General features: G+C 32.9%; 2 protein-coding genes across 2 annotated transcripts; one reads left to right on the top strand and one right to left on the bottom strand.

Moving 5' to 3' along the window:
- Positions 1-537: 537 nt before the first annotated feature.
- Positions 538-11107, top strand: LOC100249133 (DNA repair protein recA homolog 1, chloroplastic). Its single transcript, XM_002271691.5, has 13 exons — positions 538-946; positions 1143-1234; positions 1408-1483; positions 4286-4348; positions 4470-4599; positions 4735-4820; positions 4906-5031; positions 5244-5348; positions 5451-5507; positions 6123-6185; positions 6267-6343; positions 9265-9337; positions 10731-11107. The coding sequence occupies exons 1-13, from the start codon at positions 755-757 to the stop codon at positions 10836-10838; spliced, it is 1248 nt and encodes a 415-aa protein (XP_002271727.1). The 5' UTR covers positions 538-754; the 3' UTR covers positions 10839-11107.
- Positions 11108-13538: 2431 nt separating this feature from the next.
- LOC100243967 (photosystem II 10 kDa polypeptide, chloroplastic) lies at positions 13539-14841 on the bottom strand. The gene is made up of 5 exons (XM_002271755.4): positions 14491-14841; positions 14300-14358; positions 14088-14143; positions 13878-13930; positions 13539-13750 (listed from the first exon to the last, which is right to left on the bottom strand). Exons 1-5 carry the CDS (start codon positions 14645-14647, stop codon positions 13656-13658), a joined length of 420 nt encoding a protein of 139 aa, XP_002271791.1. The 5' UTR covers positions 14648-14841; the 3' UTR covers positions 13539-13655.
- Positions 14842-15224: the final 383 nt, after the last annotated feature.

The following is a 15224-nucleotide window of genomic DNA, read 5'->3' as shown; positions in this document are numbered from 1 at the left end:
TCCGCTAGGTCTTACCAACAAGACTATTAAATAGATTATATTCAAATCGAACAAATTTTTACTGTTTCTTATTTTAACATAATACTAATTCGATATGATAGGATCGATTGTAATATTTATAGATTTACTTTCAATTTTGCTGATTAACCAATGATGTTCAAACTTCTAATGCTTTTCCATATCACATGTCATAAAACGGACTAAAATTTAAAGTAAATAAACAAATTATTTATCTAGTATTTTTAAGATATTTGATTTTAAATATGAATAAAATAATATTTTATTCATTTACTATTTATTTCATATATGTATTCCTTTTATATGGTAGGTTTGATGAGTTATTTCCTTCTTTTATTTGATTTTACTCCTATCAATTTTTCAATTTTTAAAAAAAAGAAAATTGGAAAATATAATCTTGTAGGAAGTAAAAATATGAAAATATAATCCACACATGTTTTCAATGATAATTTTTGTTTTTATTTGAAAATAGAAAAGGAAGAGGTTTATATTTAAGAATGTTATATAATACTCTAAGGCGGAGGATAAGCCGAAACAACGGGAGTTAATCAGGGTGCTGGCTTTGTTTAGAATAAATTTGAAATTAAAGAGGGAGGTGAGAAAATATAGCACTTTGGATTGCTGTCAGGAGATGAAGGTTTTAGTTGCAAAGCCCTAAACCCTGACAGAACCCCGCAAAAGCACACTCTTGCAATCTGCTCCATCCCCACTTCATCTACAGATTGAAGAGAGAGCAATGGATTTAGGAAGACTAGCCCTCAATTTCCACCATTTTCCTCTCAAAACTCTACTCCCATCTGCTTTCCCGTCATCCTCTTTACCTCCCCATATGGGCGCTAAAAGGCAGCAAATGAGACTCCGCTGTGAGTTCGAAGTCAAAGTGAATGGCGCTCTCTCCTCCGACCCCGACCCCCGATTCCTCGACCGGGTTATTCTCTGATAATCCTATGCTTTTGCCTGATATTCAACTGCCCAAACTTCTTCTGACTTTTCAATTTTCATGGAATCAATTGATTTGATTGTTTTTTTATCAGCTAACTATTATTCAGCAGAGAAACTTGTTTGGAAATTTCAATTTTCGCTGAAATATGCTGATTGTATGTTTTTTTTTTTTTTTTTATCAGCAAAAGGCGCTGGAAGCTGCAATGAATGATATCAATAGTTCATTTGGGAAAGGTAGTGTTACGAGATTGGGGAGTGCTGGTGGAGCTCTCGTGTACGTTGCTTTTGATCCATTTCGATTTTTTTTTTTAGCTTCCGGTTAATCAGTCATATGGAGTACTAGAAAACAATGGATTTTTTATTTTGTTTTTGCATTCGAGTTGTGGATACGGCTTCCATTTGACTGAGCAATAGGCTTTAATATGTAAGATTTTGTGGAATTTGCAGTGAAACTTTTCCCAGTGGCTGTTTGACTTTGGACTTCGCCCTTGGTGGTGGCCTTCCCAAAGGGAGAATTGTGGAGGTACTATTATTTTCCGTATTTGCTCTTGCATTTCCATCTAAAGCCTTGATTGGGAGAGGGTTTAGAAGAGATAGAAGTAATTGCTTAGGAATGGTATTTTAAACTGTTTTTATTAAAGATAAAGATGAATATGATATTTTTAAAATTTTAATTAAATAAAATCCACTACTATCATCACTGTTAAGGAAAAGCATGGATTTTCCCGTCTCTTCAAAACATGGATAAATGGCATTGGGAAATGTAGGTGTTGCGGTTTTAAAGTTCTATCTATAAACACTCCTAAAAGTTGCATGTGGACTTTAAACACTGCTTTTAGCGTTTGAGAAGTTCTCCCAAACAGGGCTTTAAGTTCCTTTTGTGATTGCTTTTTATAATTTATCATTAAAATATGCTTTAGTTTCATGTTGGAAAACCTGACCTACTGGTTTTATTTGAATATCCTTCTCACTAGCAGAGTAGAATCTATTGCACCCAAGACACCCCAGCTAAGAGTGCAAGAGGATTAAGAGCCCCTTGTATGGATTTTCCTTGAGGATTCAAGTAGACAACCCCATATCTAGAAAAATCAAATTGAGATGGATTTTATTGATAAAATCTGAAAACAGAGAAGGGTGAGTTATCCCATGCGGTAGAATCCATTACATAGGAGACTCCTCCACTAAGAGCAAGGATGGAAATATTGGGAAATTTTGTTGAAAAATTAGAGAAATCTTGGATATCAGTGGCCAGCGATATAAGGGGTTAAAAAATAAGTTGGTAAATAATCGGGTGGTATCGGGAGAAATAGGTGATTTTATTTGCAATATGTCACACAGGTTGCTTAACAGTTTATTGCCAGATGTCGGCAATTTTTGCCCATTTCAGTGGCAATCAAAATCATTCTTTTAAATTGTAGTGGACATGTTGGTGGGCCACAGTTGCATGTTCAAATCAATAATCACTGCCAAGAGGGATAACTTAAGCTAGTTGAACATTGGGTCACCCCTGCCAGGCTCCTTCCTTTGAAGCCCTCCAAATAGTCTCCTTCCCCTAAAGCTCTCCAGCTCTGATCTCTTTATCAAAGAATAAAGGGAAAAAACAGAAGAAATGTGAAGAGAGAAAGTGGAGAAATGTAGGGAGAGGGGAAATGAGACAAAGCTGGCTTATGTTGGAGTGATTCAATCAAAGTACCCTCTCCATATCCAATGGCCTGTTTTTCATTGTACATGCATCCAACAGCTTGTGAAGATGGTTAGCCCAAGATAATTTTTGGACAAACTAATTTAGGTTTAATTTAAATAGTAATTAGTTTATAATTTACATAGGTTTTGAAATTTGACATTATTCATGTAATTTGTTTCTACAAGATTATATATTATGTAATTTTTTAAAATATTTTGATTTTGCATATTTTCTATAAATATGAATTGTTAATTTTAAAATGTTGTAACTTTGTTGGAGTTGACAGGGGAAATATATAGCAAGATTATTATTTATATGTTGATCATTTGATTTTGTGTAGTTGATTATCTATTTGGAGTTTGCTTTTTACCAAGAACAGTGTCAAATTGCTGGGTTTATTATTGTGCACATTATTTGCAAGGAAAAACAAATCAGAAAGAATTTTGTGAAAAAGAACAAATGGAGCACTAGCCAGCCTAGGGCTGATGGTGCTCCAATGATGAAGTTACTTTGTTGCTAGAATAGGATGAGAGAAAGAAAGACTGTATTAGTTGTGTACCTCCTTTATCAATGATTTATGGCTGGGGCCATTGCTCTAGAGTACGATCCAGCTTTTTTTTTCGATGGTTAAATGTTTGGCTTTTGCTTTGAGTTGCTTGCTTTATTTGAGTTATCGTACAATGGATTTGTTTTTACCATGTGATGGACAACCAATTTTCCTAAAAGTTTAAATATTAGGATTTGGGCCCACAATTTATATCATCCTCTCCAACATTCTCTGTCAAGTGTGGTTCCATACCTGCATATGGAGGGGCACACGTGGCTGTAGGCACATAAACCATGAACAGTGAGGTTGAACATGTGACCTTTTACCAAATATGGCTTTAATATAATTATGTTGAATAACCAATTTTCCTAAAAACATAAGCTGTTAAGATTTTGGGCATATAAGGTATATCATATTCTCCAACACCTATTTGGTGGCAATCTTCCCTTGTTGTAATGATTGTTGGTGAATTTCAAGCTTTTGATAACTTGCATTAAAGTTTAATAATAAAATTGAGTTATCTCATCGTGTTTTTTTTCCCCACTTTTTGAGATTGTAAGTCTGATAAGTTTATATTGGTTGAAAAACCAATTCATCTATTCTTTTCTTAGTGTCATGAGAAATTAGAGTATGGGGGTGGCATTTCCAAAATGTGGTTCTAGAGTAAACTTTAAAATAGGATTGTTTTGAAACAAAACTGAAGTTCAAAAATGTTATTGTATATTAATTTTTTTAGAAGAATCACATTCTCATAGATGCAGTTCTCTTTTGAGAAGAAAAAAAAAAGTTGGTGTGCACCATGTAAGCTGATATGCCTGAGCTGGTTCAAAACTTAAGAGGATGGATGATTGTATTTAAACTCATCCTCCATGTGCATAATATATCATAGCATCCTACTTCAGTAGGAAACTCAATTTATAATGTATTATGCATCTTTTGGATATTGGATTCATCTTTTCAGCATTTTCCTTGTCCTTGTAGTGCAAATAGGGATAGTATTTTATAATTTTTATTAGGTTTAAACAAATTTTTTTTTTCACAATGACTGATACAGGGATCAAAAGGGCTGATAACATCTGCAATTTTCTTTACAGATATATGGACCAGAAAGTAGTGGAAAGACTACCCTAGCACTCCATGCTATTGCAGAAGTGCAGGTATTACATCTAGGTGGTTTTCTTTGTCTATTATGAACACTGGTTTAGGAGGAGGCAATTTTCATAAATGTTACTCCCTGCTTTGAGACCAACATGCAGCTTTTATATGGTGAATATGCAGAAGCTGGGAGGCAATGCCATGCTTGTTGATGCTGAGCATGCTTTTGATCCAGCATACTCCAAAGCATTGGGAGTCGATGTTGAAAATTTAATTGTCTGCCAACCTGATCATGGGGAGATGGCACTGGAGAGTAATATTTCTTTTCCTATCCCATGGTTTCATATGAGAAATGGGATGTGAAAATTTGGAATTTGAATGCGATAATAATGGAATTATTGTATATGTCCTTGAGTCATATTGGTTAATCAAAACTTGGTTGTTTCAGTTGCAGACCGTATGTGCAGATCTGGTGCTATAGATCTTATTTGTGTTGATTCTGTCTCAGCTCTCACACCACGTGCTGAGATTGAAGTAAGCTATCATGTTGCAATTTTAAAATTTTTAGCTTGTGATATTGTTCATGTCTCATTCTCTCTTGCTTTGTTCTTTCACATAGGGTGAAATTGGGATGCAGCAAATGGGTTTGCAGGCACGTCTTATGAGCCAAGCTTTGCGTAAAATGTCAGGAAATGCTTCCAAAGCTGGATGTACTCTTATTTTCTTGAATCAAATAAGATATAAGGTATTTATGACTTAAGTTATAAGCTGCTCTTTTGAGACAATTGCAATTGTTCTGCTTGAGGGGGCCTCACTAAAGATACCAGATTTTATCACTTTTAAAATCATTTATATATTCTGAATTAATTGCTCTCTCTGTATAAAAGTATATATATTTCTTATTTTGATTTTCACCTTTCTAATTGAAAAGAATGTTGCTCTTTTGGATTTTTTAAGATTGGTGTGTATTACGGCAATCCTGAAGTCACCAGTGGTGGTATTGCTTTAAAGTTCTTTGCTTCACTGCGCCTGGAGATACGTCCTATAGGAAAAATAAAGTCTGTAAGCACCTTTCCTTCTTGATTGTTTTAGCATTTATATTTTTAGTCTATGAAATTTTGATCCATAAAAATCCATCTTAGTGCATTCTTCTACTTGTTTTAGAGTAAAGGTGATGAAGACATTGGGCTACGAGTTCGTGTGAGAGTGCAAAAGAGTAAGGTATGTTGGTCTAAATTCAGCTAAACAGTATCCAATGGTTCCTTTGGTTCTACTGTGTTCTTTTTTCATTTTAATTGTAGTGTAGGCATTCATATAACATTCATAATTTTTATGACCCCTTTTCCTTGAGAAAAAAAGTATTGTACCTCTTCAATTATATCTTGGACTTGTTTCATGAATGAAAAATAGCATGATTTGTGACCCTTCACCATGAGATAAAAACTTGCAACCCATTATACAATTAATAGCAATTATTATTGTACAACTTATATGCTCTCTTTTTTATGTTAGTCTTCCATTATATTGCATTTGAGAGTCCCACCAAACCTGTGATATGTTAGCCAAGGACTGGTTGGAACAGACTGTACATATCTATCTATCGCTTGCTCCAATCATATTTTGAGCTCTCCTTTTGCCATGATACTTACCTATTCTTAGTGTGGAAAAGATTTAGGGCTGTTAGTTTCTTCTGCTTCACAGATTATGCAAACTTCTTATGATATGTCCTTCAATAAAAACATGTGCAACACATACCCTGTTTGGTTCACCATCTCTGTGTTTCTTATTGATGTTGCCTGTGTAGAGTGGTCCTTCTCCTGACTGGTTTTATTGCAGGTTTCCAGGCCATACAAGCAAGCTGAATTTGAAATAATATTTGGAGAGGGAGTGAGTAAACTGGTTGGTATTGCAATATAAAAGCCCTTATTTCTTTCCTAAAGGCACAGACTGCACTTTGTTTTGACTTCTATTTGAGTGCAGGGTTGCATTTTGGATTGTGCTGAACTGATGGATGTTGTGGTAAAGAAGGGCTCTTGGTATAGCTATGGGGACAATAGGTATGCCTTTCAGACTCTTATTTTTACCCTTGGAATTAATCTTATTGTGAGTTGCCTTCACATCACTATAACTGGATTATTCTTGCCATTTACATTCTTCTTGTATTTTGAACACCTGTGCAAAATAAGGTTCAATTTGTGACTATTGGGTATAATCATTATGATGATGATTGTAATGACAACAATGAAAGTTCCCTTTTTTGTTTGTCACTCACATAATTGCTAGTGGATGATGGTGAAGTTTAAGTATTCATGGTAATAACTTCCTCCCTCACCCTTCAGACACCCCACACTAAAAAGAAGAGAAGTGTTATTCAATTTTCATCCATATATTTGTTACTGTCCAATTTCATGCACACTTCATAGGACCTATTAACAGCCCTTAACAGCAAAGCGACAGAGGCCAAGGCATGTTTGGTGGCACCTTGCATCTACATGGCGTTAAGACAAAAATTTTGCATGTCTGGTAGGATAAGGGTAATTGGGCAGAGCTTGGACATGCCTTGAGGAGGAAAAGGTGTTGGAGAAGTTTCAAGTACATCTAGCCATGATGAGGTCATGGCTGAACTTGGATGCAGCAATGGAGGGCTAGGCAGTGCTCATTGCCCAAGGCAGCCCAGCAATGCATTTTCCCAAGGGCTTGAAAAATGCTTCAGCCCGAGAAAGCAAACTTTTTTAGGACTTGAAAAGTTACCCCCATGTGCTGCTTGCTCTTTGTGTGCCAATGCTGCCTTAAGTAAGTGTGCATGCCAGCACTGCATATGCATGACTTCATGTCTCTGCATGTGCATGTATGCTTGAATGTGATGATGTATGCAACCTCTGATCATGTGAACTTCAGGGTTGTCTTGAGTGTGGCTTTGCGACTTAAGGCCTCAGTTGCTGCCACCCAAATTTGGCCATGACCTTACCCTGACTAGATGTCCTTGAACCTTCTTCTAAACATTTCTTTCTTCTCAAGGCATGTCCAGATGCCTTTGAAACTCTGGCAAAACACCCTGTTCTACCAGTATGTTTGTCATTGAGCCTTATGTCTCTGAACCACTGACCTTATACCAAATAGGTGTATTGTCTCAGCTCGGACCTTGATGCTGCTTTATGATTATATTCTTGTGTGCTAATGCTGCCCATGCTTAAATCTTTGTGCAAGCATGCAAGGTTGCTTTGCCTTGCCATCCTGTGCCTTAGTTCTCTTTTGCTGTACCTAGTCCACGGCTTAGTGCGTTTGCTCGCTGATACCCATGATATTGTGGCCATGGTGCTTGTCATTCAAGATTAGCATTCATCCTTGGAATGTTTCCATGTGTGCTTTTTTACTCTTTTGCAATAGCCTAAGTGTTGCCCATGGTAAACTACCCAATTTAAAGAGCATTGTGATCCACCCTTGAACCGAGAGGAGGTGTCACTGTCACTATCCATGCTTTAGTTGTCATGGTGGAATAGTTAAACGGAATATAAAATAATCTCAGAAAACCTCTGGCTTCAAATTTGTGTTTCCTCATCTCCAAGGTGTGAAAATGCCTTTGCTCACAAAGAAGGAAATTTGTTTAGAAAAGCCAAAAATCCCTATGTAAATTGTTAGCTGTGTTTGTGCATGTCCCTTGATAAACCTAACCATCTTTGTGGAATATAGGAGATGGGAACCCTTTTGACTAATTAGCCTGAGGGATGCGAAGGGGGCATCAAGGAGAGAAAACATGGTATTGGCTTAGTAGAATAAGAGAACATATCATTGTCCTTAATAATGCCATCACCTTCATTGGAACATGGGAGAGAGGAGTAATTTCATAAAGTAGACTCCAACAAGTAAAAGTGGAGTGCCTTAATTAACAATTTAAATATATTCACATAGTATATACACAAACAGATAATACCAAAGAAGGTTTTTGGCAAAGCTATTAAAGCATAATATGTAAATCATATTTGAGTAGGGTTAGAAACTCTTTGACTCAACCTCAGTTGCAGGAATCACAAACCTATACTGTGAAGGTGGAGTATAGTGTGTTGTTGGCCTATAACCTCTCCATTGTCATTCCTACTATTTAGTGCTCATACATAAGTCCAGGTTTGGAGTTAATTTATTAAATTTCTTTAGACACAAGTTTGTTGCTTCTAAGTAGCACAATATTTTAAATCTTTTAGTAAAATATCCTGTTAATTTTTAATGATTATATTTTAAGATTTGACCTGTTGTAGATACAAGAGCTTTGGTTTACTGGTAGCATTTCTGAATACTCTTCCTCACCTATATTTATGGGAAATGCTGTTCATTTTATTTAGTGGAAGCGTTTTTTAAAATAGTTGTGAAAAACAATTTTTGACAACAGTTTTCAAAAATCGTTCTTTGATATTTTATAGAAGAAAAGTCTGTTTGAGAATTTAAAATGTTTTTAACCTGTTTTTCCATATTTTTAAAATATATTTAAAAATAACTTTTATATGTAGGGCTTTATTTTTAACCATTCTCCATATTTATGTAATTATTTTTTAAAACAGTCCTCAAAAAACAGGTTAAAACAACTAAAAATAACTAAAATATGTTTTTTGAAAACATCTTGATCGCCAAACGTGTTTTATTGTTTTGTTGTTTTGGAGAATAAAAAATTGTTTTAAAAAGAAGTTACCAAATAGGGTCTTAATTTTAGTTGAGTGATTTTTTATTTCATGGGAGCAAGTTGAAACTTAAGCTTCATGGTAAATGGTAAAACATCCATGGAGATAAATGGAGCCTACAGAAAAAATTTTCTGCTGGAAAATTTTCCGAGAGCTATTTCCTGTTGAAACAAAGAGAACCTTTGGAATATATATATGTATCTATCTATATATATATATATAGATATATATTATTTTTTAATGCTGTACTCTTGTTGAAATAGGAACTTGTGTCTTATAGTCATGCCATGTTTTTATATTTCAAAAAGGTTGGGACAAGGAAGAGACAGAGCATTACAGTACTTGAGAGAGAACCCTCTTGTTTGCCATGAAATCGAAAAGGTTTGGCTACTTGATACTTTTCTCTATAAATATGGTTGAGCATTATATTTTTGAATCTGAATGAAGCATTTAATCTTTATCTTTAATGAAGCAACAACACCTTGAATTATTACTGCTTAATTGTAGTGAATATAGATTTGCTCCTCTCACTAGAGCTTTAGGCATGGTTCTGAAATTATGTACTATAATGGGAAATTATTTTTATTTAAGACATGCACTTAAAATTTTAAGATAAATAGAGGAGAAAATATATTTGAAAAAAAAAAATTAGTAATTAGAAAAATAACTACATACCATGTAATTTTAATGAGTGAGCTAAGGTCCTTTTTGGATTGTGGAAATTAATAGGAAAAAGGTAAAAATGTAGTAAGGAATCCAAAATCTTCTGTTTGTTTTCTTACGGAAAATATGAAAAAAATATATGATGAAAATTATTTAGAAACTTTCACATTTTTAAATTCATTGATAAATGAAGAGACATAAATATTGACTATGTTAGAAAAATTATTAAATTTAAACTTAATGTTCATTTTTCTTTGTTTATTCTTTCCTTCTGTTTTCCCCATCTATTTGCCCCCTCGTACTTTCCCTTGTAGGAGCCTAAGATACATTTTTCAAATATGATAGTTCATTTTACTGCATTGATAAATTGAGTGCAGAAAACACTATAATGCCCAAACTTTCATGTTAACAATATGATAAAGCATCTTGTTGAGCAAGTTCAATATGCTCTTAAATTCTAACATTATACTTTATTATTTCGTTTGATATGTTACAATACATTTTAGTTCCTGAGCGCAACCTCAATACATAAATAATGTTTCCAATTAATACAATTGTGGCCCTTAGCCCAATGGAGCGTTGTAATTGTTAGGCGGGGGCATTAGTTGATCTGGGTTCAAGTCCCCATTTGTATTAAGGGGATTTTTTATTTTTTATTTGTTTAAAAAACATTTTCAGGGTGTGCAGTGACACAACCAATATATAAGTGATGTCAAGACATTTTTGAAATGGTGATCCCCAATGAGATTGTTGATTGGACCTATAAAAAAAAATGAGATTGTGGATTGGTAATCATGAAAATATTTAGATATATCTATATGACTACAACAGCTAATGTGATCGTTAGTGCCCCATCACAAGTCACAAGAAAATTTGAGAACTAAAATACATAATCAGAAGCTTATGACAAAAACCACAAATAAAGAAGACATTGGAACTATTTTAGACTCTAAAAACCAGAAAATATGTCAACTTGGACACTACTAAAACATTTATGTTCTGAATCCGGGTTTAGAAATGGTAGGACTTGCATTTTCGCATTTTGCATGCCATTTCGTTTTGGTTTGGCCATTGGGGAGAGGCTTGAGGCAGTATTGATTTGCATGTACAGATAGTTCGACCCATGATGGCTGAGGGAATTGGACAATTAGGCGCTCCACATGTGAGGCTCTCGCCGACATCGCCTGAAGATGAAGATATTCTTGAGGAGATCAGGTAACATGGAGCTAAGACTGGGATGATCCAATTTTTCTTAAACGCAAAGGGCTACATGGGAAATTCAGTTACTCCTAAATTGGGGGTTATGGAGGTTTGATGTGTTGACACCCTCCATCAATGGAAGTTCTTTTCTTCCTTCTATTTTTTTGGCTTTGTTTTATAGTGATGCAGGTGGGAAATTCAAATTGTATTTTGGTAGACAGAAAAAGTATATACCAAATTGTATTGGTTTACCTCATTCCTAAAATTTTTCCAAGTTTTTGTTTCAAATTTGGTGTGGTATACTTTTTAGGGAGATCCATTGGAAGGAAAGTAGAGGCTTTTTTAGCCTCTCCATCCAACTGAGAAAAGGGAATTGAGACTCATGTTGAAAGGGGTTGTTGCTCATTCGGGTCTCTCTCCAAAGCTATATAAATTTTAACTTTCAAATTATGTTCTTGCAAGCTCTTGGGAAAAATATTTGGTGCCTCTCTGTTAGGTTCCAGGTGCTTAAGTAGGAAGGAGAGAACATTGTGAAAAAAAAGAAAAAAAATATAATTAAAATTAATTAAAATTTTATGTAATTTTAAATTATTTAACTTTTATATAAAATAATTAAATTACACAAAATGAGTTTGAAGAAGTGTAGAAATAACTTATTAATTTTGATTTTATTAATTTTTTATTTTTCCTTTTCTTCTAATTTTTCTCCATTTTCTTTTTACTATGATTGGTATGAATTATAATAATAGTTATTGATGTTGTTTGAGTACGATAAAAAGAGTGCGTTTGATAGTTTTTTTTCGAAGTATTTTTAATAGAACGTTCTCTAAAAGCTTATTTAGGAGAATCACCCATAAAGTGTTTTTACACTACAAGTGATTTTTTAATCCATAAGGGATTTTTCATATTTTTTGAAGTTTTTTTTTTTAATTTTATTAAATACTTAATTTTTTTTTTCAAAAATATTTTAGACTAAATACGTTTCCTAAAATCATTGTTAAACAGATTTTAAATATGAAATAGGTTGTAGTAATATGATTAAATAACCCCTAACTAATTTGTTATATTATTGTCATAAAAATGAAAAAAATAGATATAAATAAAATTTTATGCAATTTTAAATTATTTAATTTTTACATAAAATAATTAAGATAAATAAAATGAGTTTGAAATAGTATATAAAAATAATTTATTAATTTTAAATTTATTTATTTTTATTTATTTTTCTATTTTTTTATTTTGTTATTAATATGGTTGGTACAAATTATAATAATAGTTAGTAATGTAGTATGTTAAATAGATTGTAATGATATGATTTAAACAAGTGTTAAGGAATTTGTTATAAGAGTATTTAAATCTTTTGATCTACAATATCTAATTATAGATTTTTTGGTTTTGACCCCAAAAAAAACAAAGAAATTGGATTTTTAGCCTAATAAAACCATGAAGTAGGTTTACTTAGATCAATTAAACTCAATTAATTAGCTCAATTGATCTTATTTTAATTGAACTAATGGAATAGTAAACAACCCTACTATCTATATCTAATTACATGTTCTATAGCACCCTATTCTACCAAACAAATTAATTCAAGATGGATTATTCCTCCCTCTTTGATGCAGGTCTAACTTGTAGTAAAGACCTTTCATACCAAATAAATAATAATAATAATAATAATAAAAAAAGTCGGATCCTAGATGAAGAAATATAAGGAGGTGAACTCATTCTCCATACAAAGAAATGAGATTATCTACGAGTCGGGTTCTTCTCTTACTTATATCAAATAGGATATGCTAAGTCAAGTCTTCTTCATTGCTTACTTTAGATTGGGAAGATTATACGCTTTTTATGAAACCATGTGTTATGGCTCGAATCCATAGTCAATCCTATTTTCGATGGGTGTAGTTGATAATTGAACCTAATTTTTTTCTTTTAAGAGTGCTTTTCGAGAACTTTACATAAGCCTTATTTATTTATTTATATGTATCTTAATATTTTCCTGAAAAAAACATAGAGGTGCAACTTGGATAGATTGATCTGACCCAACCCAAATCCAATCCGATGTTTGGGGGAGACTTGAACAATCATTTTCAATATTTGAATTGAGTTTGAGTTAAGTTTTTTTAATGCAAGCTCACTCAAGCTAAGGTTAGAATAACTCAAACCTAACCCAAACATCGATTGAATGTTTTTATAATATTTATAATGCATATTATTCTATATAATAATATTTCTTTTCTTTTTCTATTTTTAAGAAAAAATGTCAAATTATATTATATCATATTTTTCATTTTTAAGGAAAAATATGTAAATTTATATTCATTTTTTTTGTTACTATCTTGAAATTTTATCCTATTTACTATTCAAATTTTTATGTTTTTTAAAAAAATATTATAGATGAATTTTGAATTATGTAATCTAACCAACTTGAACTCAACCCAATAAACTCGAGTTTAACTCAACTAACTTTAGTCTAACTAAAACAACCCAAACTCAACCCAAGTTCAGAAAAATAAGGTTGAGTTGGACTTGAATAAAGTACTTCGGGTTAGAATTCAGATTGAGTTGAGTTTAAGTTGATTGTTACTTAATTTGAGTTGGACTTAGTTTAATTATCAACCCGATCAACCCGTCCAAGTTCCAGCCCTAAGTTCCAACCCTAGATAAACATAGTCATGCCATGTGAGCTAAGTAATATAAATAGAGAATAACTAAAAAGTAATTTAGAAGTAGAATTATCCATACATAATAAAAATATTACAAGTTTTAATACACAAAGGAAAGTATGTAGTATTGAAGAGTTGAAATAAAAGCATTAGATTACAATAAGAATAGCCTACTGTGCCAAAGCACTTGTGTTGTACACAAGAAGAGCACCCCCAAGTAGAAGCCCTGCTAGGGTCACTGCCCAAATCAATAATCCTGTGGTACCTGCATTTCCCATTTTTTTTTATTAAAAAAAAAAAATGCCACCAAGACCCAAAAAAAAAAAATATATATAGATATTTTTTCTTTTATTTTTTTTATGATATATTTATTTATTTGGAGAGTAGCTTACCACCAACATACACATCACCACCTGGAGACCATTCGTCAGGACTGTAGATTGGACTGCAATGAAATCATTATCAAAAAGTTAGAAATTTTATTTTCCTATTTATTCTTATTATTATTTTTAAAATTTGAATAAATTAGAAATCATTCACAGCATTCAGTATTTTTTTTAAGCCACTAAAAATTAAATTAAAAAAATAAAAATAAATTCTACCTGTATCCATCCACGTTGGCACCGTATTTATCGACGAATTGGTAGACTCCCTTTCCCTAAAATACATTTCAAAAATGAAAAATAAATATCAATTATGAAATATTGAAAAATAGTAGAAAATTTGAATGATGTCTCAAACCAACTATTTTCCTCCATTTATGTAAATTTTCTCAGGATCCAAACAGATGGAATCATAAAATGAAACCACCAACCTTGCCCTTTCTGCCAGATGCGTCAAGTCCATCAGACAATTTCATGCCACCTCCAATTCCTATATTCGTCAGAAAACATTCCAATTAATATTATCAATCAACATGCAAACCCTAAAATCAATTTTCTTCACATGTGCATGAGTAAATAAAAAAAAAAAAAAAAATTTAGTGAAAGGGGAAAGAAGAGTAACCATAAGGCTTGTCAGTTTTGATCTTCTTGCCACCACTGGCCTCAACCCTGAAAGAAGAGGAGCTTCTGGCAAGAGAAGGCAGGCCTCTGACTGCTCTCCTCTCAACACTGAAAGGAGATGGTTTCAAGCTCAATGAGCTCATCACTGAGGCTGCCATTTCAATCTTCTTCAATCTTCTTTTCTCCTTCCTTCCTTCCTGATCAGATTTCTTCAGGTGTTGCTTCTTTTGTATTTGCAGTGGTAACACTAAGACCACAACCAGAGGGAGTGATAATGGGGAAGACAAGTGGCAGTGGGTGTGTGGTTGGGCTGTGGATATGATGTTACAACATTATCACTATCTTCTCAACTCTTTTAACCACTTCTGGCGTCACCAAAGATCCACATATCTCTATGTACCAGCCTATGTGTTGAAGACGTGTGGACATGGGCCTACCCTTCGAAGATTGACCTTTTGTTCTGTATCATTATAATTTTTAATTTTCTTTATTTTTAAAATTCTTTTTATTAGAAATAAATGAAGTTCTCCTAACCATACCATGAAATATTATTTTAATGAAATCATTGAAAAACTTCTCAAACCAAAAGATTGGTGATCTTAATTTTATTAATTTGAAGATATGGAATTTTAATGACTAATGTGAGTGATAAAAAATGTAAATTTAAACCTAATAGATAAGTGTTTGGACAATACAATATTAAAGAACTTTTAATAATTATTTTTATATGGTTAA

Source organism: Vitis vinifera, chromosome 19, assembly GCF_030704535.1.
Source record: "Vitis vinifera cultivar Pinot Noir 40024 chromosome 19, ASM3070453v1".
Lineage (NCBI taxonomy): Eukaryota > Viridiplantae > Streptophyta > Magnoliopsida > Vitales > Vitaceae > Vitis > Vitis vinifera.
This window is presented reverse-complemented; position numbering and strand designations above follow the sequence as displayed.

Coding starts and splice junctions, on each gene's coding strand:
- LOC100249133 (XM_002271691.5), top strand. CDS start 755: ATGGATTTAGGAAGACTAGCCCTCAATTTCCACCATTTTCCTCTCAAA. Junction 947..1,142: donor ACCCCCGATTCCTCGACCGG/GTTATTCTCTGA, acceptor TTTTTTTATCAG/CAAAAGGCGCTGGAAGCTGC. Junction 1,484..4,285: donor CCAAAGGGAGAATTGTGGAG/GTACTATTATTT, acceptor TTTTCTTTACAG/ATATATGGACCAGAAAGTAG.
- LOC100243967 (XM_002271755.4), bottom strand. CDS start 14,647: ATGGCAGCCTCAGTGATGAGCTCATTGAGCTTGAAACCATCTCCTTTC. Junction 14,144..14,299: donor CATCTGGCAGAAAGGGCAAG/GTTGGTGGTTTC, acceptor AATGTATTTTAG/GGAAAGGGAGTCTACCAATT. Junction 13,931..14,087: donor GCCAACGTGGATGGATACAG/GTAGAATTTATT, acceptor ATTTCATTGCAG/TCCAATCTACAGTCCTGACG.